This window comes from Setaria viridis, chromosome 2 (genome assembly GCF_005286985.2).
Source record: "Setaria viridis chromosome 2, Setaria_viridis_v4.0, whole genome shotgun sequence".
Taxonomy (NCBI): domain Eukaryota; kingdom Viridiplantae; phylum Streptophyta; class Magnoliopsida; order Poales; family Poaceae; genus Setaria; species Setaria viridis.
Genome location: NC_048264.2, coordinates 8,329,881 through 8,357,395, shown reverse-complemented (window position 1 = coordinate 8,357,395; position 27,515 = coordinate 8,329,881). Strand labels below are relative to the sequence as shown.

General features: G+C 49.4%; 3 protein-coding genes across 4 annotated transcripts; 1 reads left to right on the top strand and 2 right to left on the bottom strand.

Annotated features, from left to right (window-relative positions):
* The first annotated feature begins 11 nt into the window (after positions 1–11).
* On the top strand, positions 12–4,670 carry LOC117843127 (DIMBOA UDP-glucosyltransferase BX9). Its single transcript, XM_034723688.2, has 2 exons — positions 12–624; positions 3,194–4,670. Exons 1-2 carry the CDS (start codon positions 96–98, stop codon positions 4,174–4,176), a joined length of 1,512 nt encoding a protein of 503 aa, XP_034579579.1. The 5' UTR covers positions 12–95; the 3' UTR covers positions 4,177–4,670.
* A 2,411-nt stretch (positions 4,671–7,081) lies between these two features.
* LOC117844681 (DIMBOA UDP-glucosyltransferase BX8) lies at positions 7,082–9,399 on the bottom strand. Its single transcript, XM_034725432.2, has one exon. The coding sequence runs from the start codon at positions 9,067–9,069 to the stop codon at positions 7,642–7,644; it is 1,428 nt and encodes a 475-aa protein (XP_034581323.1). The 5' UTR covers positions 9,070–9,399; the 3' UTR covers positions 7,082–7,641.
* Positions 9,400–11,674: 2,275 nt separating this feature from the next.
* Positions 11,675–26,640, bottom strand: LOC117844682 (DIMBOA UDP-glucosyltransferase BX8-like). Of its 2 annotated transcripts, none has more exons than XM_034725433.2 (3): positions 25,881–26,640; positions 25,708–25,774; positions 11,675–12,688 (listed from the first exon to the last, which is right to left on the bottom strand). In XM_034725433.2, exons 1-3 carry the CDS (start codon positions 26,374–26,376, stop codon positions 11,869–11,871), a joined length of 1,383 nt encoding a protein of 460 aa, XP_034581324.1. In that variant the 5' UTR covers positions 26,377–26,640; the 3' UTR covers positions 11,675–11,868. The 2 variants fall into 2 exon arrangements, with proteins under 2 accessions (XP_034581324.1, XP_034581326.1); XM_034725435.1 differs by having other exon boundaries at positions 11,675–12,685; positions 25,881–26,639.
* Between the last annotated feature and the right edge of the window lie 875 nt (positions 26,641–27,515).

Below are 27,515 nucleotides of genomic sequence, written 5' to 3'. Positions count from 1 at the left end.
GAGAAGGGATCAGTCTCGTCATCTCTGACCCACTACAAAGAGGTTGCCGGTGCTGTGCGCCTGTGCCCAGCGAGCTAGCTGAGTAGCCGACGGCAATGGCCGCTGTCCAGGAACCGTGCACCGGCGGCCGCGACGGCGGCCAGGGAACGCACCGGCGGCGCCGTGTCCTGGTGTTCCCGCTGCCGTTCCAGGGCCACATCAACCCGATGCTGCAGCTCGCCGGCGCGCTCCACGCGCGGGGCCTCGCCGTCACCGTGCTCCACACGCACTTCAACGCACCGGACCCCGCGCGCCACCCGGAGTTCCAGTTCGTGCCCGTGCCCGACGGCGTCCCCGCCGAGCTCGCCGCGTCCGGGAACGCCCTCGACATCATGCACGCCATGAACGCGGCCATGGAGGCGGAGGCGTCGGCGGCCGTCCGGGGCGTCCTCGCGTCGGTGCTCGGGGACGAGGGGCATTCTCCGGTCGCCTGTATTATCTTCGACGCCAACCTCCTTGCCGTGCCCAGGGCTGCCACGGCGCTCGGCCTCAAGACGCTGGTGCTGCGCACCGGGAGCACGGCATGCCTCTGTTGCTTCATGGCCTACCCTATGCTTCATGAAAAAGGCTATCTGCCTCCAAGAGGTGACAATTTATTCAGAGGATACATGAAATTTTCTTATTAATCTTTTGTTTAGATGCACTAGTGCTAATAGTTATTAGAATCTAAAATTAGCAAGCATATATAGACAGGTCTATTATTAGCAGCCCACCCTGCTAAGGGCACCCGCAATATAGTTTAGTAAACCACTCTGTATAACGATGTCCACGATAGTCCTATAGACCACCTGTCCAACAAGCACGCTGCCGCCGCCACCGGCCTCTGCTCCTCCCTCATGGCGCCGAGGCCGAGCTCGCTCGCTCCTGCCCACTGCCTGCTCCTCCTCTGCCTGCGGCGGCAGCCATGCTCCGACGACCCTGCCCGCGGAGCCCCAGCCCCCGACGCCGGCAGACCGGTGCGTTGTAGCCATGCCGGGCTCCACCACGCCTGGCGCTGTCTTCCCGGCGGTGGCCTCACCTCACCCGGACTCGCCTGGTGGCGTTGGACTCGCTTGGCGCCGGCAGCCACGTGCCGGCTTCGTTCGCGCTAATGGATGCGCCGTGTCTCCACGTGCGCTAGCGGTCGCGCATCGGCTCCGCACCGTCCGGGTTCGTGACCACGTTCTTCCGCTTGGTGTGGGGCCTGCTCGGTGTCAAACCACGTGCTAGCGGCTCTCGCTACATGTAGCAACAGTTTCTCTCTCTTCTCATTTTTTTATTCGCAAATGCTGACATGGCTCTGCTATAGAGAGTATGTAGCGACCCGGCTGCCCTAACAAGTAGGTCCCATTTGAATCTCCTACAGATTATAATATGAGAATCTCGATAGTGGCTATAGATTATAAATAGCTATAGGCCGTTTGGATCCTTGGATTATAAAGCGATTGGAGGGTTTTATAAAAATAATAAAGTGGTGCGAGAGTTGGTTCTTGGTTGTGCCAATAACCTCAAAATGGTAGGTTGGAGGGAGATCAGGGGACTACAATAATCACTTCTCTGTAACCCCTAATCAACAAGGTTGCGAGGCGCCTACCTGCGTGGAAGGGGAGGCTCCTCAACAGGTGTGGTCGATTGATTCTGGTGAAGTCTATGCTTTGTGCAATCCCAGTCCATATCTCCATTGCTATTTCCTCTTGGGCTATCAAGACAATGGAAACCCTGATCAGAGGTTTCCTTTGGTGCGGCAGTGAGGTCGCTTCAGGTGCAAAATGTGCGGTCGCTTGGGTCAATGTCGCCTACCCGACAATTTTTTGTGGTCGTGGCATTCCCAACCTTCAAGTGATGGGAATGGCGTTGAGGATGCGTTGGCTGTGGCTTGCTCGTGTTGATGGCGCTAGAACCTGGGCGGGCTATCATTTTCCTAACAACCAGCTCGTCACAGCATTCTTCAATGCATCTATTTCGGTTGAGGTGGGCATGGGAGATAAAAGCTTGTTTTGGTCGGATCGTTGGATAAATGGTTGCGACATTTAAGCGCTTGCCCCGAATCTTTGGGAAGCAGTGCATGCCCGTATAAGGAACAAGTGCACAGTGAGAGAGGGCTTGACGGACCACCACTGGGTTCGGGACATCTCTCATGCACTCACAATGTAGGTCCTTCTACAGTACCTATGGATTTGGGATCTCCTTCACGACTAGCCCCTTAACCAACACCGGACAGATTCGTGTGGCGCTGGATGACTTCGGGAGAGTTTTCCTCCGCCTTGGCCTATAAGGCCCTTTTTCCTAGGACAGTCACATCTTCTGGGAGCTCGACAGCTATGGAAAGTTCAGGTGTCAGGTAAATGCCGCTTCTTTGGCTGGTTGGTTCTCCACGGTCACTGCTAGACCTCCAACCATCTACGACATCATGGACCGTGGGATGGAGATGACTGCGCCCTATGCGCTTAGGAGGTCGAAATGCTAGATCATCTACTTACTGGTTGTGTCCATAGTCAGGAGACATGGTTTCGCATTCTTCGCTACGTCAACCTACAAATGTTGGTCCCGCAACAGGAATGTGCGTTCGCAAGTTGGTGGTTACAGGCAAGGAAACAGGTGTTGAAGGCTAGGCGAAAAGGTTTCGACACCTTGGTCTGGTTGGTCGCGTGGTCACTTTGGCATGAGAGAAACAGGAGGGTTCACGAGCGATCAGCACTTCAGCCCATTGCGCTGGCTCCTGACATACTGGAGGAGGCAAGGACTTAGGCTTCCGCAGGATTCTTAGGATTAGATGTTCTGTTAGGCATCAAGGCGGTGAGCGTTTTTGCTCCACGCGTTGTACTTTCTTTTTTTCCATCATTGGGCGAATTTTGCTCTTTCCTTTGGTCGTTTATCGGATTGTTACTGTAAACTATCTCTTCTACTTAATGTAAAACGTGCTCAGCACGTTCTCTAAAAACATTATATACAGAATAATCACTAAAAATGAAATTTGCATCAGCCGAACATGTGCAATTGCAAATATGTAAAACCGGGAAGAGTGGAATTTAATTTTGTACAGCTGATTTTTTAGGAAATTTGCTAATTTGACGAAAGGAATGTGCTTTTATCTAAGCAAGTATATTTTGATGATTAAAAAGCGAATGATGTGCACTATAGTTCGTATTTTAACCATATGCAATCTATTGTTTAGATTTGGAACTCTATACGCCGGTGAAGGAGCTGCCACCACTGCGGGTAAAAGACCTCTTCTATGCAACCGGGAGCTACCAAGAAACAATGAGGAAAATGATTGCTCGATCCGTAGAAGCAGTGAAAAATTCCGCTGGTCTAGTGATCAACACATTTGATGCTCTGGAGGCAGACGAGCTAGGGAGGATCCGTGAAGAGCTCAACATACCTCTAGTAATCGCGGCTGGACCTCTTCACAAGCTTTCCTCTAGGAGTACAGGAAGTAGCTTATTGGAGCAAGACTTTGGTTGCATCGAGTGGCTCGATAAACAAGCCTCAAAATCTGTATTGTATGCCAGCTTCGGTAGCTTGGCTTCCCTGGACTCCAATGAGTTCTTGGAAGTGGCTTGGGGTTTGGCCAACAGTGGCCATCCTTTTATATGGGTGGTTCGGCCAGGCATGGTACAGGGTTTGGACGGTCCAGATTTACCAAATGGCTTTGGGGATGCCGTTGAGGGCAGGGGCAAGGTAGTTAAGTGGGCGCCACAGCAGGAGGTACTGGCTCACCATGCAGTGGGCGGGTTTTGGACACACAATGGATGGAACTCGACATTAGAGAGCATCAGTGAGGGAGTTCCAATGATATGTAGGCCCCTGTTTGCTGATCAGATGATGAACGCTCGGTACGTGGAGAAGAGATGGGGCGTAGGATTTGAGCTGGAAGGAGTGTTGGAAAGAGGAAAGATTGAGAAGGCCATTAGGAAGCTGATGGAGGAGCCCGAGGGAGATGAGATGAGGGAAAAAGCAAAGGAGCTAAAGGAGGAAGCGACAGACTGCTTGAAAATATGTATTTTCATCCGTATGGTATTGCTGAGGAGAGCTAGAAGTGAGGACACCCACTCCTGGGCTCAGTCCCAGGAAGCCGGACCTACAGGGTCTAGAGGTGCTGAAGGTTCTCCGTGCAGAGGACCGAAAGGTTTGAGAACGTGTGTGCCGGTCAGATGAGGTCCCCTAGGCCAGGGCCGGAAGGGGGAAAGTCTTCCGGGTCAGATGAAGCTATCCATGGCACGCGAAGCTCGGTTTACATGCATGAAGATAAGGGGAGAAGGCCACGCAGCAGGATAGGTGTCCCTCAAGATTGCACCTCGGTGCTTCGAAGCCTTAGGCCGGAAGTGTACGTAATGACCATAAGAATTATAGGATATGCAAGAATATGCCTTACTATACCTTCCGTAATACGTACTGAGGGTATAGGATAGTAAAACAGGGAGGCTCTGCTCCCTCTAGGCCTATAAATACTCAGACGGAAGGGTCTTGTATTGAATCTTGAATGAAATGTACTGGACACTTTAGGCCACAATTCATTCCAACTCCAGGACCCCTAACTACTTGTTTGGGCTATCGTAACCATATATATCAATAGGTATAGTTCACCAAATAACCAACCAACCTTGTTCCCCTACTCTGTTTGCCCTAATTATGTCGATCTCTTGGAAGCATCTATTCATGTAGCATCAAGGTCCATTTGGCTATAGATGCACTTGTCTTGTCATTCCTAAAATTATCTTATTGGTTTTGATTCTTTTAGTTGTCTTTTTGGAAACCAAAAAGAGCTAAAGAATCACCCTTTTTCTCTTCTTCCTTCCAACAAAATTTCAAGTAAGGTGGGTGTACTAGACTCTACTGTTTTTTTTTTGAAAGGATACACAAAGACTTGGCCTTCATGAAAGGCTAGTGGGTGCTAGCACTACTAGAACTATGAGCATTCGTCCTCGACCTTACTACCGGTTGCGTTTTGACCCGGTACTAAAAGTGACCATTTAGTACCGGGTGGTATTATGACCCGGTATTAAAGGTTACTTCAAAAGAAAAGCATATCTAAGCTCGCACGAGGCTTGAGGTCGTAAGTTCGAATCCCACGGAGCACGCACGCACATATTACGCATGAAAATCCACGGAGCCCGATGCGCGTGTGCGGGCGGCTCCCGGCTGTTCGTCAGATTTTTTTTCTTTATTTTTTAGGCGAAAAACACATTAGTACCGGTTGGTAACACCAACCGCTACTAATGAGTACCCTTTAGTACCAGTTATTTGACCTGGTACTAAAGAACCCCTTAGTATCGATATAGCAGTACCGATTGTACAACCGATACTAAAGGGGGTTAAGGACCGGTAGAAATGGTCGTTTCCCAACCCCGGCCAGCAGGCACCATTGTGGTTTAGCCAACAGTACCGAGCTATGCTTGGTTTCCTTCCTGATGAGGGCCAGTGTGGGAACAGCTCACACTTGCAATATATAGATAGTTGAAACCTAACAAATCAATTGTTGCTACTCCTTTTTTTTAAAAAAAATGTTGCTACTCCATGTCACTACTTTTTTAGAATAGAAATCCAGCCCCTATATCCACATGCCGATATATATAGCTAAAAGTTAGTTACATGAGTTCTTAGACTCCAAACCTCAAAGTTGAGGAAAGTAAACACAAGATAGAATGCTAGAAGACTAAGAAAGAAAGCTAGAAAGACTACGCTTGAAACTTCTTCTACGTCCTTGCTTCAAACTTGTTTTGTGCGTGCATCAACCATCCTTCACATCACTCGTCTACTTAAAAACTTTAAAAACTTTGATGCTAGAATCATCCTCAAGCACCCCACAGCATCCCTACTGAACACAATCGCCAGCATAAGAGAAGTCACGATGGTAAGAACTATTGATGGTAAGGGAAACAACCCGTACTCCCAAACGATACCTCCAAGAAGGTCACGATGTCGGAGACACGCCGCCGCACAATCAGCCAATCAAAAGCCGACCAATCGGAATAGGGTTTTCACCGGGAGATCCAACAATACCATGAAAATGCCTTCAAGAAGGAAAATGATGCCTGACAGCACCACCGTTACCGACACCATCGTGTACCGAGGAAAGCTTTCGCCTGGTAATTCTGCACGTACAGTTGCGGTCCACCAGAGGCGCCCAACACACCATGACCACTGAAGGCCTACTGCTAGGACCACCCAAGGCCGGCCGCGAAGGCCTGAAGAATGAATGCATCGGGAGCACGTCGATTTGCTAGCTCGCTGCAGACAGCTCCACTCCATCGCACCGGTGACCAAGTCACCGCCTGCACATGGGCGCCTGGATGGCTGGATGCCTCCTGCCCGGGGACGCCAGGCACGTCATCTCGGCCGCCACCGGCACGAAAGACCAGGCACGCCGCAGGACTCACGCACCTACCAACCACAATGCATACCGTCCGCTCCACCAGTGCGATGCGCATCCGCGGGGCTCCCAGATCCAGCCATGCTCGAGCCACAACAGCATGACGCCGTCAGCCTCGGGGACAGTACCGCCGGGCAACGAGGCCGGGATCCATCAGATCGATCATCGGAGATGCTGGATCTAGGCGAAGAGGAGATAGATCAGGCTGCCCGCAGACCACATCATCCACCGCCAGAGCACGAGCAGGAGAGATGGGTGGGGGAGGGGGGAAACGGCGCCTCGCCGCCGCCCTCCTCGAGCCCCGACAGGCTTCCGGCGAGGCTCTCTTGGGAGGTGGATGGCGGAGTTCCGCCCGTGTCGCCCGCGAGAGGGGCGACGCAGGGGGACGGTTCGGTTTCTGATCACTCCATGTCACTACTACCTCTGTTTCACGGTATTTGTCTTCTCTGTGTCTGCTGCATTTGTGAGGCAAGGAGTTGATATGTGTCACGGCAGTTACTGCTGAGTTCTTCATTCTATGTTTGTGTTAATAGACTGATTTCATAAAAATGAGCTCACAAAAATAATCTGATGAAGCCAACGCAAATGATTGCCATCCACAGATGTGATATAATAACCTCTAATTAACAATACGGAGATAGAGTAGCATTCGTAGATAGTGAAGCTGAAAGGGCGTGAAGAACTGTAGAATAGGTTCATGTTCTCAATTTTTCTATAGTGTCTCTTTTCCTTGTAGTAAAATGGGAGACAGATTGTAGTGTCTCTTTTCCACTCCTTTTTGCCGCCAATCTATCGTGCCTTGAGCGGATCTTTATTGCCACCACACTCTGCTCTTGTCATCAAACGGTGGTGATGGTTGCAATCACAACCGGTTACAAACAACATGATGCATCAAACTCAGCAACCTACTACCCGTTTGCTGACATAAAAAGGACAAGGAAAATCGAAGAGTTGAATGGGCAAGTTGAACAACACTTGCCTTCGTTCCTCCTGCATATTCATTCAACCGTCGATTCTTTTCAAAAAATCAAAGAGTTTTCCTACTACCTACCACTTGTAACATGAATCTCAATGTAAAATTAGGATAAGACTTGTAGCCACGAGGTCACGTGCAAAATCCACGTTGTTCTGCGACTGCTTGAAACGGATCGCATCATACCATACATAGGACAAGAAAACCAAACAAAGTCACTGCCCACCGTGACATTGTCCAAGAGAATCTTTTCTTCTGATCAAAGAAAAAGAAACGCCTACAGGCCCATGATGTGGCTCACAAGCTTGTCGACGTTGAGGCAGGACGACCCGGCCTCGCCGATGCTCGCCGCCGCGCTGTTCTTCAGCTCCAGCGCCCTCCGCCGCATCCCGGCACCGGGCTCGCCTGCCCCCATCAGCGTCGATATGGCCGCCTCCACCTTCCCCCTCTGGAGCTCGCCGTCGATCGTGACGCCGGTCCGCCACACGTGGTCTACGTACCTGGCGTTCCCCATCTGGTCGCCGAAGAATGGCCGGCACAGCATCGGCACGCCGGCGCACACGCCCTCCAGCGTCGAGTTCCACCCGCAGTGCGTCCAGAAGCCGCCGACGGCGGGGTGCGCCAGGACCTCCTCCTGCGGCGCCCAGCTGACCACCACGCCCCGGCCGCGCGTCGCGGCGTCGAAGCCGTCGGGCAGCGGCGGCGGGTCCTGTGACGCCGGCGCGCCGCGGACGAGGCCCGGCCGGAGCACCCAGAGGAATGGAAGGCCGCTGTTAGCGATGCCCCAGGCTATTTCGACAAGGTCGGCGGCGGACAAGCTGGCGAGGCTGCCGAAGCTGACGTAGAGCACGGACGCCGGGGCCTGCGTGTCCAGCCAGTCCAGGCAGCCGTGGTCCTGCCGCAGCATGCTGTTCGCGGCCGCCGGCGAGAGCTTGTGGAGCGGGCCGACGTCGAACACCGGGACGGCAAGGTCTCGCCGGAGCGCCGCGAGCTCGGCGGCCTCGAGCGCGTCGAACGTGTTGAGGATGAGGCCCGAGGAGGTCGCGGCGGCCGTCACCATCCGGGAGATCGCCTCGCTCATCACGGCGTGGCCGGCGGCGGTGGTCGACAGCAGGTCCCGGACGCGGTACGGCAGCAGCTCCGTCACCGGCGCGTCCAGCCGCGACTCCTGCGCCGGCTGGTAGCCCTTGTCGCAGAGCATGGGGAACGCCGTGAAGCAGCGGAAGCCGGCGGCGCTGCCGGTGCGCAGGACCAGCGTCGGCACGCCGAGCCCGCGCGCCACGCCCAGCAGCGTCAGCAGGTGCGCGTCGGCGACGAGGCACGCGACGACGTCGTCCTCCCGCTGCTGCTCCAGCAGCGCGGCGAGGCGCTCCCGGAACGGCGCCTCGCACGCGCGGTTCACGGCGAGGACGCGCTCGAGGGTCACCTGCAGCGTGCCGGGGGTGTCCGCCGGCGGGCAGCCGTCGGGGACGGGAACGAAGTCGTAGGCGGGGTGGAGGGACGCGTCGAGGGCGTTGAAGTGGGTGTGGAAGATGGTGACGGCGAAACCACGGGAGTGGAGAATGCCGGCGAGCTGGAACATGGGGTTGAGGTGGCCCTGGTATGGGAGCGGGAAGAACAGCACGCGGCGCCGGCGGCCGCCGGTGGAGGTGTGCACGGAGCCCATCGACGATTCTTGGGGAGATGGTTCAGTGGTTGTGAACATGCCACCAGGATATGGTTCTCAGGAGTATGGGCTTGGCGTTTAAAGTAATACGGAACGAGAGGAAACGTTACTTTTTTTTTTCGGGGTGGCATAACCACGAGGGTTTGAAACAACATAGATACATACATTCTACTCTAAATTACAAATTACAGAGGCTGATGCTTGCCTGATTATTTTTATTTATTTCAGCTGAAAGTTATTGCCCATCAATTGGTGATCCAACAACGTAGTAGATTGCAAGAAGTGTTTATCTTCTTCCTCCCAATGCTCCATTCTGCTTGCTTCAACTTCTGAGTGCATGGACACTCCTGACCTCCGGCCATCACGGGCGGCGTCGTCGGGCATATTCAAATTTGTAAATAAAATTTATCGGACCCTACCTATAAATATGAAATCAAGGTAATATTTGATCATTTCTTCTTAATTTTTGGTGGATTGTTTCATTATAAAAATAAGGTCCCTAAACCATCTTACATTATTGTAAGTTATCATAAAAACAAGGTGTTGACGACCAAAATTGATAAATCTGGACAAACTGGTCTCTAAAACCGGTCAGACTGGTTTAGCTAAAGTTCTCAAATTGCAAATTGGACTTCACCATTGCATTGTCCTCGTCGAGAAGATCAAAATGCATATATAGGATGTTCGATTTGAAGTTCGGATGAGAGAGTTATGACTTCGGGAAGATTTGTACCTCAGAAAATCGGTCAGACCGATTTGCCAGGTCGGTCATACAGGATTGGCACGTGTAGTCCGAGTTAGGAGTTGTATTTCAACACAAAATTTGTAAGGGCTTCGACTTCTTATGGGGCAAGACCTCCCCTCCTATAAATGTAAAAGGACATGACCGATTGAGGGTAATCTAATCGATCAAAACCACATCTACTATCTTTTTACCTTTTCTCCTGCCCTACCTTTTCCATCCTCGTACTTGTCCCTCCTTCGTATCAACCTTTTCCATCCTCATACTTGTCCCTCCTTCATATCAATGGTGATTGAGGACGCTCTAGGTGACCTGCCAAACCTAGAGTAACCCTACGTGCGCTTGCCCCGACGGGATCCCTCTCAAGCGAGCGTTAGCTGGTCCATCGTTGGGCTGCCTTGGCGAACCAGTCTGACCAGTCTGCAGAACCGGTCTAATCAGTTTGTGCAGAGGCGTTGCAAGGAGCTCCTCCACACGCTGCACGTGATGTGTCGAAGTATTTGCCGTGATCCCCTTCCACATCAACACAGGAAAAAAGTTCAAATTACTTCACTAATATAAACAAAGTCCAAATAACCCCCTAGATTATTTCTTGGTTTAGTTTTGCCTCTTAAATTATGCTATTTGGTTCAAGTTACCCATAACACAATTTATCTTTTTTTTCTACGTGCATGAGTGGAGTCATAAGTAAAAACAATTCCGAGATGATAGCAGACATGATAAGACAGGTTAGAAAAATACATCATGATTTTTTTATTTATTTTGAGAAGGTATGATAGTTAATAAAAAATTTATTATTAGGATATAAATTATATGAAAAATAATTAATAAAAAATTTAATATATTTTTTGAGATGCATTGTGATGTCCACTACCACCTATAAAATTATAAATTGAAATTCAACTTATGTGTGGAGAAATAAAAAATAAAAATTATGTTACGATAAATTGAACCAAAAGCGAGGTAAATTGAACTAAAAAATAGTTTAGGAGTTATACGAACTTCGGCTATACTTCAGGGCAGTAATTTGGACTTTTTCTAAACAAAGAACAAATAAATATGACAATATATCACAAGTTTAACATAATAGGTAGACATATTCGATGTCACACATATTTGGGTAAATACAAAAATTTTCAAAATTTACTCTAAAGTAAAATAAAGGGCGGTCCATAAACTTAACTATTAAGGGGTGTCATCCAGATCCTTAAGCTCTCAAAATGCATTTTTAGATCACCAAACTTGTCTCAAGGTGTCATTCGGGTCCCTAAAAGTCCCCTAATTTTGGGGTATCATCGAGTCCATAAACTCTCAAAATATATTTTAAAATTCCCAAACTTGTGACCGGGGTAACATCGAGTTCATAAACTCTCAAAATGTATTTTAAAATTCTCAAACTCGTGACAAGTAACGGGGATTAGGAGGATGAGGAATGCTTATGTTTTCGTGCTTGATCTTGTCCCTTCGTGTTGTTCTGCCCTTTCCTATCCTCTCTACTCCTTCGACTCAGGTGCAGGCTGCCTTCCTTCCCCAAACAAGCGTCAGGCAACACATGCATCATCGTTGGCATAAAGGGGGTTTGGATCAGGACTAATGAAAAATTTTCCACTAGTGATAATAAAGTTTCCACTACAATGCATACATATCTCCTTTTTTTCCCTTCCTTGATCTTCCTTCTCTTGCTTAATTGAGTTGAACATCTTTTTACTGACTTTTAGAAAATGACTAAAGTTTGAACGGTTGGAGAATGGTTCTCTGAGAAAAGTTACAAGATCTTTTTCTCGTCACACCAAAAATTTTATTTTAAAGAACATGTATTAGAAATTGTTGAAGATGCTGAGGACACGAAATTGTGGACACGGCAGAATCCACTAAACCCATCAAGCTACTAGTCAGCCACCGGATAGAAACGACAGGATCATCAGAAAAAAGCACAAGGACAAGTACAATACTCCATGTTTCGTGTCTCCATCAGACCATCAATTTGACACTAACTTATCTCGTCATACATAGGACAACAAGAACCGGAATCCCTTTTCTGCGCCGGAGCTCTGGCCATTAGTTTTTTGCCCCTGTTGTCTACGAAATTCCTACAGCTACATCGACTGGATCAGACTGACGAGCATGTCGACGTTGACGGAGGACGACCCGGCCTCGCCGATGCTCGCCGCCGCGCTGTTCTTCAGCTCCAGCGCCCTCCGCCGCATCCCGGCACCGGGCTCGCCTGCCCCCATCAGCGTCGATATGGCCGCCTCCACCTTCCCCCTCTGGAGCTCGCCGTCGATCGTGACGCCGGTCCGCCACACGTGGTCTACGTACCTGGCGTTCCCCATCTGGTCGCCGAAGAATGGCCGGCACAGCATCGGCACGCCGGCGCACACGCCCTCCAGCGTCGAGTTCCACCCGCAGTGCGTCCAGAAGCCGCCGACGGCGGGGTGCGCCAGGACCTCCTCCTGCGGCGCCCAGCTGACCACCACGCCCCGGCCGCGCGTCGCGGCGTCGAAGCCGTCGGGCAGGGAGATCGAGGACGGCGGCGCGCCGCGGACGAGGCCAGGCCGGAGCACCCAAAGGAAGGGGCGGCCGCTGTTGGCGATGCCCCAGGCCGTCTCGACGAGGTCGGATGCGGACACGCTGGCGAGGCTGCCGAAGCTGACGTAGAGCACGGACGCCGGGGGTTGCCCGTCGAGCCAGTCCAGGCAGCCGCGGTCCTGCCGCAGGAGGCTGCTCGACGCCGCCGGCGAGAGCTTGTGGAGCGGGCCGACGTCGAACACCGGGACGGCCAGGTTGCGCCGGAGTGCCGCAAGCTCGTCGGCCTCGAGCGCGTCGAACGTGTCGAGGATGAGGCCCGATGAGGTCGTCACGGCCGTCACCACCCGGGAAAGCACCTCTCGCAGCTGGCCGTGTGCGGCGGCGCTGCTGGCGGACGGCAATGTTAGGAATTAATCTTGCTTTAGGCAAGTGTTAGGAGTTGGAGTCTAGTTTTGCATGCACGTGTTAAGTACACGTGAGTTGGGAGCTTGTTTATTTGCAGGTTGTCCAATAGAATAGGAGTTTGTTTAGGAATAGGAGTACTGTATGTGCTAAACTGCAGCTGAGTTAGGAGTCCGACTAGATTTTGTTCAGGTCAAGTCCCAGCAAATATAAGCAGGGGTACTGCGTCATTTCTAATCATCAGAAAAATGTTGAGAAATACAGAAACAACGTAGGTACGACACGTACCTTTGGGCAAAGTATTTTCGTGTTCTGCTCTGGTCCTGAAATTTGAAGTTGCTGCAGCTAGTTCGTATACGTCTAGACGAGTTGAGCGTATACGGCCAGTCGAGCTACCGCAGGTCCTTGAAAGGCTTACAGGCAAGCAAGGTACTGAATAACGTTTAGTGGTACGGTAGTGGATTAGGGTCAGTATAGCGGATAGCGGATGCTGTCGGTATTTAGACCTAGCAATCTACCGAGGGGGTATCCGAGGTAGTGTTTTATGCATGGGCTCATCGAGATCAGGAACTCGAAGGTGAACTCGAACACACGATTTAGACAGGTTCAGGCCACTAAATAGCATAATACCCTACGTCCTGTGTGTTGGTTGTATTGTATTGGATTGAACTTGTTTGGAGGGAGTCCCTACCTCGCCTTGGAGCAGAGTTACAGGTCGGTTGTTTACAAGAATACTAATCGGATTCGACTAGTGAGTCCTACTCTAATTGCTACGAGTAATTTTCTAATCGTCGACTAATTCTTATCCTCCACATAGACCAGGCCGTCCTGCACTATAGTCTCCATATCTGACACATCTTGGTGTACAACCCTGTATCTAGGATTGTCCAAACCTTAAGGTGGGCCCATAGATGTATGGACGACAAGCCTCTGAGTACTTTTTAGTCAAATGCGGTAGTCCTGAGTACTTTTGTGGGCTTCTCCGACTAGTTTTTTTGTGCTCTTCGAGTACTCCATCGGATTGAGTCTCCAAATGTACTTGAGTATTGCCATACGGCTAGAATATGCTCAAGCCTCATTTAACTTGGTCTTGAATCTTCAATCTTGAATTTTATATGAAAGTGCGATGAAAATCGCACTCCATATGGAGTAGCCCCTGAGCCTTAGGTTGAATCAAAGAATCAGGCATCTCTTTTTCTTAAAAACCCAAAGAAAATACTTTTTAGCCAATAGGCACGTGGTACACAGCCCCCGAGCCGTTACACGACTAGTTTGGGTAGAAGGGTCAACCACTTGTCAACGTGATCGTTCGCTAATAATAACCTTATCTCTTTCCAAAAAAATTAGAAACTGTCAAGAGATAACTTTGGGCATTTAAAAATGGAATATTCCCGTTAATCTCGCCACTGTGTTAACTGTGCTGCGGTTATAAATAACGGAGGAAATCATCCTTTCCATTTCACCTGAGTCATCTGCTCTTTCATCTTCCATATTATAGCTCTAGCGTCGCCGTTGTTTGATTCTTGAGCTCAAGCGCCACCTTCCCCCACCGCTGAGCCCCCAAGCATATGTGCAAGAAGATCCTCACGGCATCACGAATGGGGAAGAAAGCGACATCCAGCAAGGCGGTGGAGAGCAAGAAGAAGAAGGCAGAGAAAAACAAGGAGATCCAGCTGGTATGGCAAGATAGACCAGACATCCCTGCCAAATCAGGCATGTGCCTGGAAAAAATCCGTGCTGAAAGAAGCGGACATCCAGATGTTGGTGGTAGCCAATCTTCTCCAAGATCAAGACTTCATCAACTGGAGGGCTGCCTATGGCAACCCCTAGCCAATAGAGAACTACACCCATGAAATGGTAATCTTCACGCATTTTGTTGAGCATGGTTTAGCTTTGCCCACATCGTACTTCTTCCGCGGGTTGTTGGAGTACTACAAGTTGGAATTAGTCCACCTCAACCCCAACTCGATTCTGCACATAGCAATTTTCGTGCATCTTTGTGAAGCTTTTCTCAGAATCCAGCCGCACTTACAGCTGTTCTAGAAGATCTTCAGAGTGAAGCCCCAGCCTAAGATGGAACACACACAGAGGTACTCGGTGGGGCTGGGATCCAATTGCGGGAGAAGGCAAAACACCTATATTTGGAGTACGAGTTGATTGACATGCATTCGGGCTAGAAAGAGAGGTGGTGTTATATCGGGAATCATGAGCCCAGACTACCCAAGGTGACAGGCCACCGCTCAATTTGGAACAACTGGTGGTTGGATGAGCCGACCCATGGAGATAGCCTACAACTACCTGATCTCCTGGAGAAGATTGCCGTACTCAAGTCGCAAGTGCTGACAGGAGTAGGCGTAGTATTTAATTTCATGAAGAGGCGGATCCAACCACTGCAACTGCATTGCACTTGGGGGTATGACTACTCTAGCCCTAACAATCCATCCCGGATGTCACCAGATGACCTCTCTGTGGACGACGTCATGGCGCGTTTGAGGTGCCTGTTCAAGCATGCGAGCGCGATCCCGATGATCGTGCGGGAGTACTGCGCGGCGAACGTGCTAAATAGTGTAAGTACTCGTGGCTTCAGCCCCCCGAGTACTAATTTGTGTACTTTGTTGATTTCCTGACTTGTCTTCTAATGCAGGAAGACGTTCACTTGTTTTGCTCCGCTTATCCTACACTCAGGTGGGATGGCTCTGACGCCGCTCCTCGTGTACATACGACTGCTGATATACATATAGTAGTTGAGGAGGAGAAGTCGCAAGGGTTCTCTTCCTTCAATAGCTTTGACTCAGAAGCTGCTAAAGATTTCGTGATCAAGGTCCGGCCGTCAGACAAGGCTGGGTCTTCTTCCGGGTCATCCAAGCGCGCCCCTGAAGGCGACCTAGAGGCCAGACTAGTGTTACCGCCAAAGAAGAGGCGCACCGCCGAGGACGTCCCTCCTTTGATAATCACATTCGAAAAAGGACAAGATCCTAAGGATCAAGCACTCATAAGTGAATTCCATACTGCTATGTCTACTCAGTATGATATTGGTGGGTTGCAAGTAGTCGGGGAGGAGATAGAGGCGGAGGAGACGACTACAGAAGTCGTGCAGCAGGAGCTGCCAGTGATGGTGGAGGTCATCGAAATCGAAGATGACGAAGGCCCTCCCATCGCTAGGGTGAACCTTGTCAGCGCACAAACTACCCAAGAAGTGGAGACAGTGGCCAAGGCTAGCGAGGATCAGACTGTGATCCAACAAGCAGCACCGAAGAAGCTGTCACCCACACTCAAGCCCATGCGCTTGGCAGGGAAGCCCTCTTTGAACATAAAGAGGTCCACAAAGTAAGTACTAGAGGGTCACTCAAGTACTGATTGTGACTTGACTTTATCTTGTAGTGTGTCTTGAAACTTATCTTTTTTAGGAAATCCACCAACGTGGACATTGGAGGCTCGAGCCCGAAGTCTGTACCCGATGGCAGCAGCTGGTCGGCCCAAGACCTCGTCCCGGCGCCTGCAATTCCACCACAGGAGGAGCAGCCTACGCCGGAAGTAGCTCCAGTTGCTGTATCCCTTGTTGCAACACTTATGCATGATGTTATTACATCACTGAATGTCACTTTAGTGCCAGCCTCTGAGCTTCCAGTAGCCGAGCTGATCGCGGCGACTACTTCTGGTGTGGTGGCTGCGTTTGTAGCCCCCGAGCCGGAGGCGGAGACCGGGGCGGCAGAGGCGACTACTTCTGGCATCGTGGCTACGTTTGTAGCCCCCGAGCCAGAAGTAGAGGCTGAAGCTGCTGGAGTCCTCCAAGTATTGGCATGCATCCCGCCTTCTGAAGCGGGACCGTCTACTGGCCACGCCATGGCCTCCATCTTGTCTTCTGAAGCGGGACCGTCGACCAGCCGTGCTTTGGTTCCTGTTGGTGCATCTATTGCTGAAGGACATGATGAGCCATGGAATCCTTCAGAGGCTTTTCTTGAAGAGATTCAACTACTCGACGACCCACTCCTCGATGTAGAGATGGAAGCCACGATAATGGAGATGTACCACCATGTAGGCAAATATGCAGCGGTAAGCTTTCTTCTGCTTCGTCCATAACTAAAAATTAGTACTTGTATGTTTGACACGAGTACCTGCTCTATTTTGCAGGATGCAATAAAATGCTCCTACCGGAAGTCGGAGATGCTTCAAGTTTATGGAGACACTGCGATTCGAGCTCAAGCACTTGAGCGAGAGCTTTCCAAGGAGCGGGAGTACTCCTCCCGGCTACTAATGAAGTATGACGGCAAAGCCGTCAAGTACCACAATCTTGTCTAGAAAGTCACGGAGGATAAGGATCGTCTTCAGAAGCGCAACAAGATGTTGAAGCAACAGTTGGAAGGTAATTTGTGTTCTCTTGTTGGTCTTTGAGTACCGATTGCCCTTGCTGATACTGAATCGTTTCTTGTGGTGTTCTTGTAGCGCTCCATCAGAAAAAAGAAGATCTCCAAGGTCAAGTCACTAATTGGCAGAACTCGTTCTATACAGTAACGGAGCAACATGATAAGTTGTCCGCTCTATACGAGAACCTAGAGCACCGCCTGTAGAAGAAGCGGAACATGCGCTCCGATGGGGAAGTTGATCTAGTAAACACCATGAGGACTATCCAAGAGCACGAGACTGAGTTGGCAGCCACCAAGCTTGCTCTGAAGGAGCTGACAGAAGCTGCTCAGCCCATCGCTGATATGGTGGAGCCCCCAGCGGAAGATGTGGAGCCTCCCTTTGGCGGAAGTACTCAAAGAGGTGCCTACCAAGATCACCAGCTATATCCAGAAGATGGCGGAGTCAATCTCGAAGCAGCTGTTGGCAATGGTGAACTCCTTCTACCCGCAAGCTGACCTGGCTCCATTTGCAAAGGGGATTGCACGAGACTGCTCTGATGAGCAGTTTCAATAGTACCTGCAAGAGATGGCTCCTGTCTCCAAGGAAGTAGCTAGTCAAATAGACCTTGAGTAGTTGTATGTAAAGAAGTAGGTATCAAATCAGTGTAATATAAACATCATATGAATGAATTGTAAATTATTTGAAGTCTTGTTGCAAATTTCAGTGCTGTCGACTTGTGTGTTTTTGTTTTAGAGCATCTCCTGAACTACCCTGATAATATCTCGTACGGTAGTCGTGAGTGTCTGCACACAAGGCTGCTCTTGTGAGCCTCTTTAGATACATGGTGTAGAGTACGTTTACTATGCAACTCGTTCCTGCAGAGTGTGAGTACTCAGAGCATCTGGGTAGTCGAACTCTTGAAGGTGAGTAGACTCTTCAGGACTTCAAAAGCTGGAGCCTATCTTTGCAACTTCTCTAGGTTGTTCTAATGTTGTGCTCCTAAACCTGTAACTAGAGACTCATTATTACAAGTTGCGACTAGACAGATTTGTCGAGATAAGAGCTCGGGAAGTATAAATAACTCCCAAATTACTGATGACTTCTTCTCTAAAGGCCGTCGATGGACAGGCTTGTCCAAGGAGCTTATTAGCTCATGATTTTGTGTGCAGGCTTGTCTTTGCAAGTCGCTACTGGACAATTTCGTCCAAGCAGTTAAAAAACTTGAAAAAGTGTGTGTGCAGACTTGTTACTACAAGCCGCATGTGGATAATTTTGTCCAATGAGTTGAGTAATTCAAAAATATTTTTTGTGGGCTTGTGACTACAAGGTGCAAGTTGGGCGATAGTACCCGAGGAGCTGAATAGCTCTGCGAGTAGTCGTTTTATGATGAAAAAATAACTCCGCTTTATTGAAATTGTAAATATACAACTGAGGCCGATGGCCAATTTACATGAATATGTAAACTATGGGTAGAATCGACACAGGTGCTCGATGTTCCACGAGTTGTTGATTTCTTCGCCAGAGAGAGTTTGTAGCCTATACGACCCAGGTCCAGTGATCTTGGAGACGATGAAAGGATCCTCCCATGGCGAGTTCAGCTTGTGCAGCCCCTTGGTGTCTTGAATATGCTTGAGAACCATGTCGCCTATGTTGAACGAACATTCTTTAACGCTGCGATTGTGATAGCGGCGCATTCCTTTAAGGTATCTTGCTGATTGGATGAGTGCTGCACAATGAGTTTCTTAGAGGCTGTCTAAGTCTAGACGCCTTGTTTCTTCTGTCGCGCCCTACTCGTATTGCTCGACTACTAGAGACGTCGGCGGGGAGGATGGCTTCTGATCCATAGACCAGAAAGTAGGGTGAGTACCCTGTAGGCTTGCATTGCTAGGTGCGAAGCCCTCAAAGGACATTGGGTAGCTCCTTGAGCCACTTGCCACCTTTGGTGTTTCCAATGTCATGTAGTCTTTTCTTGAGAGCCTCCAGTAACATCCCGTTGGGGCACTCAACCAGGCCATTGGCCCACAGATGAGCGACAGAGACGTACCGGACGTCAATCCCGTTGTTCTCATAGTACTCCCATAGCTTGTGGGTGTTGAAATTGGAGCTTAGATCTGTGATGATGCGATTGGGGAAGCCGTAGCTATAGACGAAGTCATCAAGGAAGTCGAGTACTCTGCCTGCCTTTGGGCAGGTTACTGGCTTCACCTCGATCCACTTTGTAAACTTGTCGACCACCACAAGTACTCGGTTGAACCCTCCAGGCGCCATAGGCAGTGGGCCAATCATGTCTAGCCCCCAGCAAGCGAAGGGCTAAGAGGGTGGTATGGTAATCAACTTGTAGGCAGGGACGTGTTGTTGCTTGAAAAAAAATTGACACCCTTGCCATCGGCAGATTAGTTCTTCAGCGTCAGCAAGAGCTGTAGGCCAATAGAATCCTATTCTGAAAGTCTTGCCCACGATCATTCTTGATGATGCGTCGTTGGCGCAGATGCCTTTGTGGATTTTCTCCATAATGCCCTTGCTATCTTGTCGTGAGACGCACTTCATGAGTACTCCAGATGATGCGCCTCCTCTATAGAGCTTGTCCTCGACTAGAACGTAGTTCTTGCCGCACCGTGAGACTTGATCTGCTTCTGTCTTGTCTGGAGGCAACTTGTGCTCCTTGATGTAGTCGATGAAGGGGGTTCTCCAGTCTACATCGATGATCATAACCTCCCGGTCTGGTGCGTCGTGACCTCAATCGATGATATTTGATGGCGCCATCTCCACAATGGATGGCTTGTGTAGTTCATGCACGAAGACCCCGGCCGAAACTTGAGCACGAGTAGGGCCAAGCTTGGATTAGACGTTCGCGGCTATATTATTATCGTGAGCCACGTGATGAAACTCCAAACCAGAGAACTTGTTCTCCAGCTTGCGTACTACCAGGTAGTACGCATCCATGTTGTCCTTGTGGCAATCTCACTCGTCATTGACTTGATTGATGATCACCAGTGAGTCACCATAGACCAACAATTACTTGATTCCTAGCGGGACTGCCAGGTGGAGCCTATGCAGAAACGCTTCATATTTAGCTTCATTGTTGGACACCTCCCAAAAGATTTGTATAAAAGTTGTTTGCCTTTGGGAGAGATTAAGAGTACTCCTGCATCAGTGCCCTCGAGCTTGAGTGGTCTATCAAAGTACATGAACCAATGCTCTGGGCGCTCTGCCAGTGTTGGTACTTGACTTTCCCACTATTCTGCCATGAAATCAACTAGTGCTTGTGACTTGATGGCAGTCCTTGATTTGAATTGTAGGGACAAAGCTTTGAGTTGTACCGCCCACTTGGATATTCTTCCTGTTGCATCTCGATTGTGGAGGATTTCTCCCAAGGGGAAGTCTGTGACTACGGAGATGTTGTATTCCTAGAAGTAGTGTCGTAGCTTCCGCAAGGTAAGTAATATTGCGTATAGCAACTTTTCAAGTGATGGTTACCTAACTTTGGAATCCAACAACACCTCGCTGATGAAGTAGACAAGCCTCTGTACTTTGTATACATGGTCTATTTCTGGTCTTTCGACCACGATCGTTGTGCTGACAATATTGGTAGTCGCGATGATGTAGAGCAGATGGTCTTCATTGGGATTTGGCACCGTGAGGACCGGTGGCTTTGATAAGAAGTCCTTCAACTATTGTAGGGCTTGATCAGCCTCCTCGGTCCACTAGAACTTGTCTTGCTGCTTGAGTAGTTTAAAGAAGGGTAGTCCCCGTTCTCCAAGCCTTTAGATGGATCTGTTGAGGGCTGCCATGCATCCAGTCAGCTTCTGGACGTCCTTGATGCACGATGGGGCGTGCAAATTGGTTATGGCAGAGATCTTCTCCGGGTTAGCCTGAATCCTTCGGTGACTGATGATGAACATGAGTAGTTTTCCGGTGGGTGCACCGAACACGCACTTGGTTGGGTTCAGCTTCCACTGAAACTCTCGCAAGCTTGCAAAAGTTTCTTCCAGATCCGCAATCAAGTCGTTGAGATTTCTAGTCTTTACGACCACATCATCCACGTATGCCTCTATGTTGCGATGTTGTTATTTTTGAAGCACTCCTGTATTGCTCATTGATAGGTGGCACCTGCGTTCTTCAACTCGAAGGACATTGTAGTGTAGCAGAAAGCTCCATAAGAGGTGATGAACGTGGTCTTGATTTGATCTTCTTCCCTGAGAGCTATCTGGTGATACCTCGAGTAGCAATCGAGGAAGCAAAGGAGAGCGCATCCAACCGTTGAGTCTATAACTTGATCAATCCTAGGGAGCCTAAAGGGGTCATTTGGACAGTGCTTGTTGAGGTCTATGTAGTCGACACACATTCTTCGCTCGTTGTTGTTTTTCTTCCATACCAAGACGGGATTGGCCAGCCATTCTGAATGATAGACTTCCTTCATGAAGCCTGCCACGAGTAGTTTGGCCAACTTTTTTTTAATTGCTTCTCTTCTATCTTGGGTGAATCGGTGTAGTCATTGCCGTTTTGGCCTAGCTTTGGGATCTACATTTAGTGAGTGCTTGATCAACTCCCTAGGCACCCCCAGCATATCTGATGGCTTCCATGCGAAGATGTCTCGGTTGGCTCGGAGGAAGCTGATGAGCGCGTCTTCCTATTTGGAGTCCAGCCCTGAGCCAATCAAGGCTGTCTTGGAGCTATCACTAGTCTCAAGGTTAGTGGCTTTGATATCGACTTCAATTCCCGGCTTAACCTTGGTTGCCCCTGACTTGTTCTCTGGAATCTCGAGTTCTGACGGGGATAGTTTCTTGGAAGAAGCGGAGACTTGCATCATCGAATTTGGCACTTGAGTAGTCGCTGCTAGCTCTACAGCTTTTGTGTAGTAGTCGTATGATCTTTTCAAGTCTTCCCGTAGGGAGAGTACTCCCTTTGGTCCTGGCATCTTGAGTACCAGGTACACGTAGTAAGGGTGGCCATAAATTTGGTCAAGGTAGGTCTTTCAAGGATAGCGTGATACGATGTTCCGAAATCAGCTACCTTGAACCAAATGTACTCTATCCGTTAGTGTTCTTTGGTCCCGAAGGTAACTGGCAAAACCATCTAACCGAGGGGTACAGCCGCGTTGCCTGGGACAATCCAGTAGAATGGAGAGTTCATCGAGGTGAGCATATCCGTAACGTCAAGGCCCATCTTCCTCAAAGTCTTAGCGAAGAGTACGTTGAGACCACTACCGCCATCCATGAGTACTTTGGTAAGTTGAGAGCCTACAACTACTGGGTCTAGGATTACAGGGTAGCGTCCTGGGTCGGAGAAACTAGTCCACTGATCCTTCCTACAGAATGTGATTGGCACTTCGGACCACTTGAGGAACGTAGGTGTTGCTGGTTCAATGGACATAATCTCTCGGAGGGCTAGTTTCTGGGACCGCTTCGTAGTAGTACCCGTTGTGCCACTGAAGATGACGTTGATGGTGTTGGATGGGTTTTGGAATTTTTCGTTGTCGCCATCGTCTTCGTCTTCTTTGGTCTTGCCCTTGACCTTTGTTCCCGAAGGTTCCGATAGATCTTTTATGACTCTGCGCAGACTATAGCAATCCATCACAGAGTGCTTATGGTGTGGGTGCCATGGGCACTGCTTTTTCAAAAGCTCACTGAACGGAGTCCTTTCTTAATTCTTGTTGCTTTTCTTGGAAGACTGGGACATCGCCACGACAGTATTGTCTGTCTTCCTTTTGCGATTTTGACCTCCCGAGTAGTTGCCTCGGTTGTCATTATTATGTCGATCATCACGGTTCTTGTCGTTGCATTAGCTGTTACTCTGGTTGTTGTTGTTCTAGCCCCTGTTACGACTAGACTCAAACCTCTCTATCTTCTTGTGTTCGTCATCCGCCCAGGCTTGTATCATGATCTTGAGAGACTTGATATCTTCGTGGCGTCTCATGCCAAAATCTTGGAACATCCAACGGTCATAGAGACTGTTCTGGAAGCAATCTATGATGTCCTACTCCGTGATGTCCATGATAGTGGCCTTCTTGTCGAAAAACCGGTGTAGGTAACTGTGCAGGGTCTCGCCTTATTGCTGCTTGACTTGAGACAAGTCAATCTTGTTGCCAGGACACTGCATTACCCCTGCGAAGTTGTTTGTGAATGCCGCCTTGAGGTGCTTCCACGTGTCCATAGAGTTCTTTTCTAATGACTCGAGCCATGTGAGTGGCCCTGCCTCCACGTAGATGGGGAAGTAGAGAACCTTGGTGTCGTCGTTTCCTCCCGCCGCATGGACTGACAACGAGTAGCACTGTAGCCATTGGACTAGGTCCTGCTTGTCGTCGTACTTACTGATACCCTGAGGTTTGAAATTGTCGGGTAGGACTGTCTTCCGTACTCATTTTGAGAAAGTGGGGAACCCATCAGAATCATCTTCCAGGTACTCGACTTCTTGTTCACGTTCACGACGGTGTCCCTCAATGATTGTACAGGCGTCGCTGCTGTTGTTGACCTTCTAACGGAGGTCATGTACTGTGGGTTCAGGCTCTAGGTGGGACCCACGGTGGCCACGGCCTCCCGAGGGCTCCATCCGACTACCCTCTGCTCCGGCTTGACTCGGTTTGGCACCCTCAATTCTGGCACCCTCGTTTTGACTTGGTCGCCTATGGCTACTGCCACGCTGGGATGAGGTGTGTCGAACCAAGTGTATTGGGCTTTGTTGATCGAGTTGCTCGTACGCGCGTTTCACCAGCTGAGCTAGTTGCCTGGTGTACTTGGTTTGCGGCATTTCCCGAGTAATCAGATCAATGGATGCAATGGTGGCGAGAGGAGTATGATATTGACGCGTCTGAACTGCTTCAAACGCATGATCCAAGTTTATGATGGGTAGGTCAGCTGCAAGGCGACAGTGACACTCTGCCCTTGTAGCGTTTCTTGCTCGCCGTCGATTCCTTTGAGCTTCAGTTTCTTCTCCTTCTATGTTGGCGGTGAGCTCATCCTGCGAGACGTCATCTGGGTAACATTCATGTCGTGGATTTCTTTCTGGTGGATCTTTCTAGGCGAAGAGTTCCCGCTCCGGAGAAAAACTACCCGAACTTGACCTGATGATCTCTGTGGAGCCATCTTCTTCATAGATGGGCGACAGAGGGGTTCCCTCCTGATACGGGAAGGTGTCAAGGTAGGCGACAAGGCGTGACTCATCATTCTTGGCGAGATCGGGTGGCTTCATGTTGGGCCAGTAGACGAATCTGCCTTGTGAAGTTGATGTAATGACCAGGCCCTGTTTTGGACCTGATAATGGAGTCTTCTCGTCTGGATCCGAGTAGTAGCCAAGGCCCTCAATCAAATCTGAGTTGAATTGTGGTTTGGACAGGATAGCTTGGTAGGCAGCACCTGAGTTTCGGAGTCTGAACGGGAATCGTCTTGTATTGTAGACCAATTCACACGATGGCTCAAGCATCAGCTCGTGGGAACCAATCCGACTAGTGGGAGAAGTCGAGTTGTACTCGGACTCGTCCCCCAAGCCTCTGAATAGGTCAAAAATTTCGTTGAATTTTTCAATGAAATCCTTCAGAGCTTGACGGTAAAGGTTGATGTCGTATTGCTTCTTCTCCAGGGTTGGTGCAATGTGACGGTGGAAGTTTCCAGCGCCGTCTGCGATGCAAACCCAATAGCCAAAGATGAACATCGCGCCTGCTTCGAACACGACAGTGGGCTTGATGATGACTTAACCCATCGAGTTCGCCAGTGGATTCTCAGCGAGATTCCCTACGTGGCGCGCCAGCTGTCGGTGTTTAGGCCCGGGAACCTACCAAGGGGGTGCCCGAGGTAGTGTTTTATGCGTGGGACTCGCTGAGATCAGAGTCTCGAAGGTGAACTCGAATACACGATTTAGACAGATTTAGGCCGCTGAATAGCGTAATACCCTACGTCCTACGTGTTTATTGTATTGGATTGGATTGAACTTGTTTGGAGAGGGTCCCTACCTCGCCTTATATTGCCAGGGGCAGGGTTACAGGTCGATTGTTTACAAGAATATTAGTCCGATTCGACTAGTGAGTCCTACTCTAATTGCTACGAGTAATTTCCTAATCCTCGACTAGTTCTTATCCTCTACGTAGACCACGCCGTCCTGCACCGTAGTCTCCATGTCTGACACATCTCGGTGTACAACCCTTTATATAGAACTGTCCAAACCTTCAGGTGAACCCATAGATATATTGACGACAGATGCTAAAGCGGACGGTAAGTCCAAATAGCAGAATTCAAAAAATAGTCACAATTTTAGAGCATATATGAATATTAACATCAAATTGACTTTAAAAAAATTAAAATTTTAAGTTAGCCATTACATTTATGATAAGAATCACAAATAAATATATATAATTAAGATGTATGGATATATATTAACATTAAGTTCTCATATTAATAAATAAAAAAATTATTTTTCATCTCATAATCCTTCATCATTACCTACATAATTCTTTTAAACATTATTATTACCATTTGATTCATATTCATATATCTTGAATCATAAATGTAGCAAATAGCGGTCTAATATGAGCAATAGTGGCCACAATAGTAGGCAATAGCAAACAATAGCGGCCGCTAAGTCCAAACATGCTATCTTGGATCCGCTACCTTATTGCCGCTACCGCTATAGCGGCCGCTATTGCGAGCGCTACGAAAGCTATTTAGTACCTTGAAGGCAAGTCGCAGATGCGGTACGGTGGCAGCTCGACCACCGGTGCGTCCAGCTGCGACGACTCTGCCACCGAACACGCCGGCGACGCAGGGCGTAAGCAAGTGAGATCAATATCACGGCACGTTATTGGCATGCTCTCTTTCACTCATAGATGTGTGTGGGTGTGTACCTTGAACTGGCAGGTAGCCTTTGTCGCAGAGCATGGGGAACGCCGTGAGGCAGCGGAAGCAGGCGGCGCTGCCCATGCGCAGCGCCAGCGTCGGCACGCCGAGCCCCCGCGCCACGCCCAGCAGCGTCAGCAGGTGCGAGTCGGCGACGAGGCACGCGACGTCCTCCGCCCGGGCTCGCTGCCGCTCCAACAGGGCGGCGAGGCGCTCTCGGAACGGCGCCTCGCACGCGCGGTTCACGGCGAGGATGTGGTCCATGGTCGCCTGCACCGTGTCCGGGCTGTCCGCCGGCATGCCGTCGTCGGGGACGGAGACGAAGTCGTAGGCGGGGTGGGCGGACGCGTCGGGCGCGTTGAAGCGGGCGTGGAAGACGGTGATGGAGAAGCCGCGCGCGTGGAGGAGGCCGGCGAGCTGGAACATGGGGTTGATATGGCCCTGGTACGGGAGCGGGAAGAACAGCACGCGCCGCCGCCGGCCGCCAGCAGCGGCGGTGGCCATGGCTTGGATGGGTTTCTTGGCTTCAGTGGTCGCCAGCAGGTTGGGGCCGAGCTAGAGGATAAGATATGAACAATGTAAGGCTGGGAGATTAGACTGGACTTCGTTGTTCATCGGATGTCTTTGTTACCACAGATTCCATCCTAACATGGGGTTGATATGGCCCTGGTACGTGTCACTACGTGAGCGGGAAGAACAGCACGCGCCGCCGCTGGCCGTGTCCCCCGCGGAGCCCATCGACGGTTCTTGTGGCGGGCTGGGTCTGTGGTTGAAGTAGCACCAGGACCTGTGGTTCTTGTATACGAGCTTCAAGTAAATGAAGTGATATGAAACGACGAATATATCACACAGATCCGCTCTTACTTTCGCAAAGGACCGCGTTAGTCGCGCCTAAAGTGATTGCGCGACCCTGCACGGAGCAAATGCGAGCAGAATACCCCTGTCCAACAAGCGTGCATGCAAATGGAACGCCGAGAGAAGAGCAAATTTAGCAATTCATTTGGAAGGAATAAGATAGGCAATAACTCTTTCTTTGTTCCATTTTCTTTGTCACGTTCGTAGCAAGTTTAGTATATATTTTGTTCCATTTTCTTTGATCTACGATAACTTTTTCAATAATCATCAATTTTTAAATCGGATTGCACTACTATAATCCTTATAATTTTATCTACGAAACAAGATCCACTTTCCATAGGTTTTGAAGTGATTTTATATTTACTAAACTTATGTATAGTGATATTAGCAACTTATGTAGATATTTTGTACATATAGTAGTAACTTATATTCAAATGATCTAGTACTTTATGTAATATTTTTAGAAGTAGAAAGTTGTCTTCTTTGTCCAGTAGAATTTTAAGCAGGAACATATAGTAACTTATGCCGTGCGAGTAGCGTATTTACTTATGTATAAGAACTTGTATCAACTAGTTAGTTTCAGCTTATGTATATAACATGTGATAACTTCTATGTAATTACAACTTATGTAGAGGTAATGGAACAACTTATATAGGGATATGTATCACTTTATCTGAAAGAAAATGTGACAATTTACTTAGGTACTTAAGATACATAACAACACATAAAATAGTTTTGTAGCAAGTTATGCATATAATTTATTCATAAGTTGCTCGACAATCAATACA

Excerpts from the sequence above, each read along its gene's own strand:
- LOC117843127 (XM_034723688.2), top strand. The coding sequence starts at position 96 with ATGGCCGCTGTCCAGGAACCGTGCACCGGCGGCCGCGACGGCGGCCAG. Across the intron at positions 625-3,193 it reads AGGCTATCTGCCTCCAAGAG|ATTTGGAACTCTATACGCCG; the intron begins GTGACAATTTAT and ends TCTATTGTTTAG.
- LOC117844681 (XM_034725432.2), bottom strand. The coding sequence starts at position 9,069 with ATGTTCACAACCACTGAACCATCTCCCCAAGAATCGTCGATGGGCTCC.
- LOC117844682 (XM_034725433.2), bottom strand. The coding sequence starts at position 26,376 with ATGGCCACCGCCGCTGCTGGCGGCCGGCGGCGGCGCGTGCTGTTCTTC. Across the intron at positions 25,775-25,880 it reads AGGCTACCTGCCAGTTCAAG|AGTCGTCGCAGCTGGACGCA; the intron begins GTACACACCCAC and ends GTTCGGTGGCAG. Across the intron at positions 12,689-25,707 it reads ATCTGCGACTTGCCTTCAAG|CAGCGCCGCCGCACACGGCC; the intron begins GTACTAAATAGC and ends GCCGTCCGCCAG.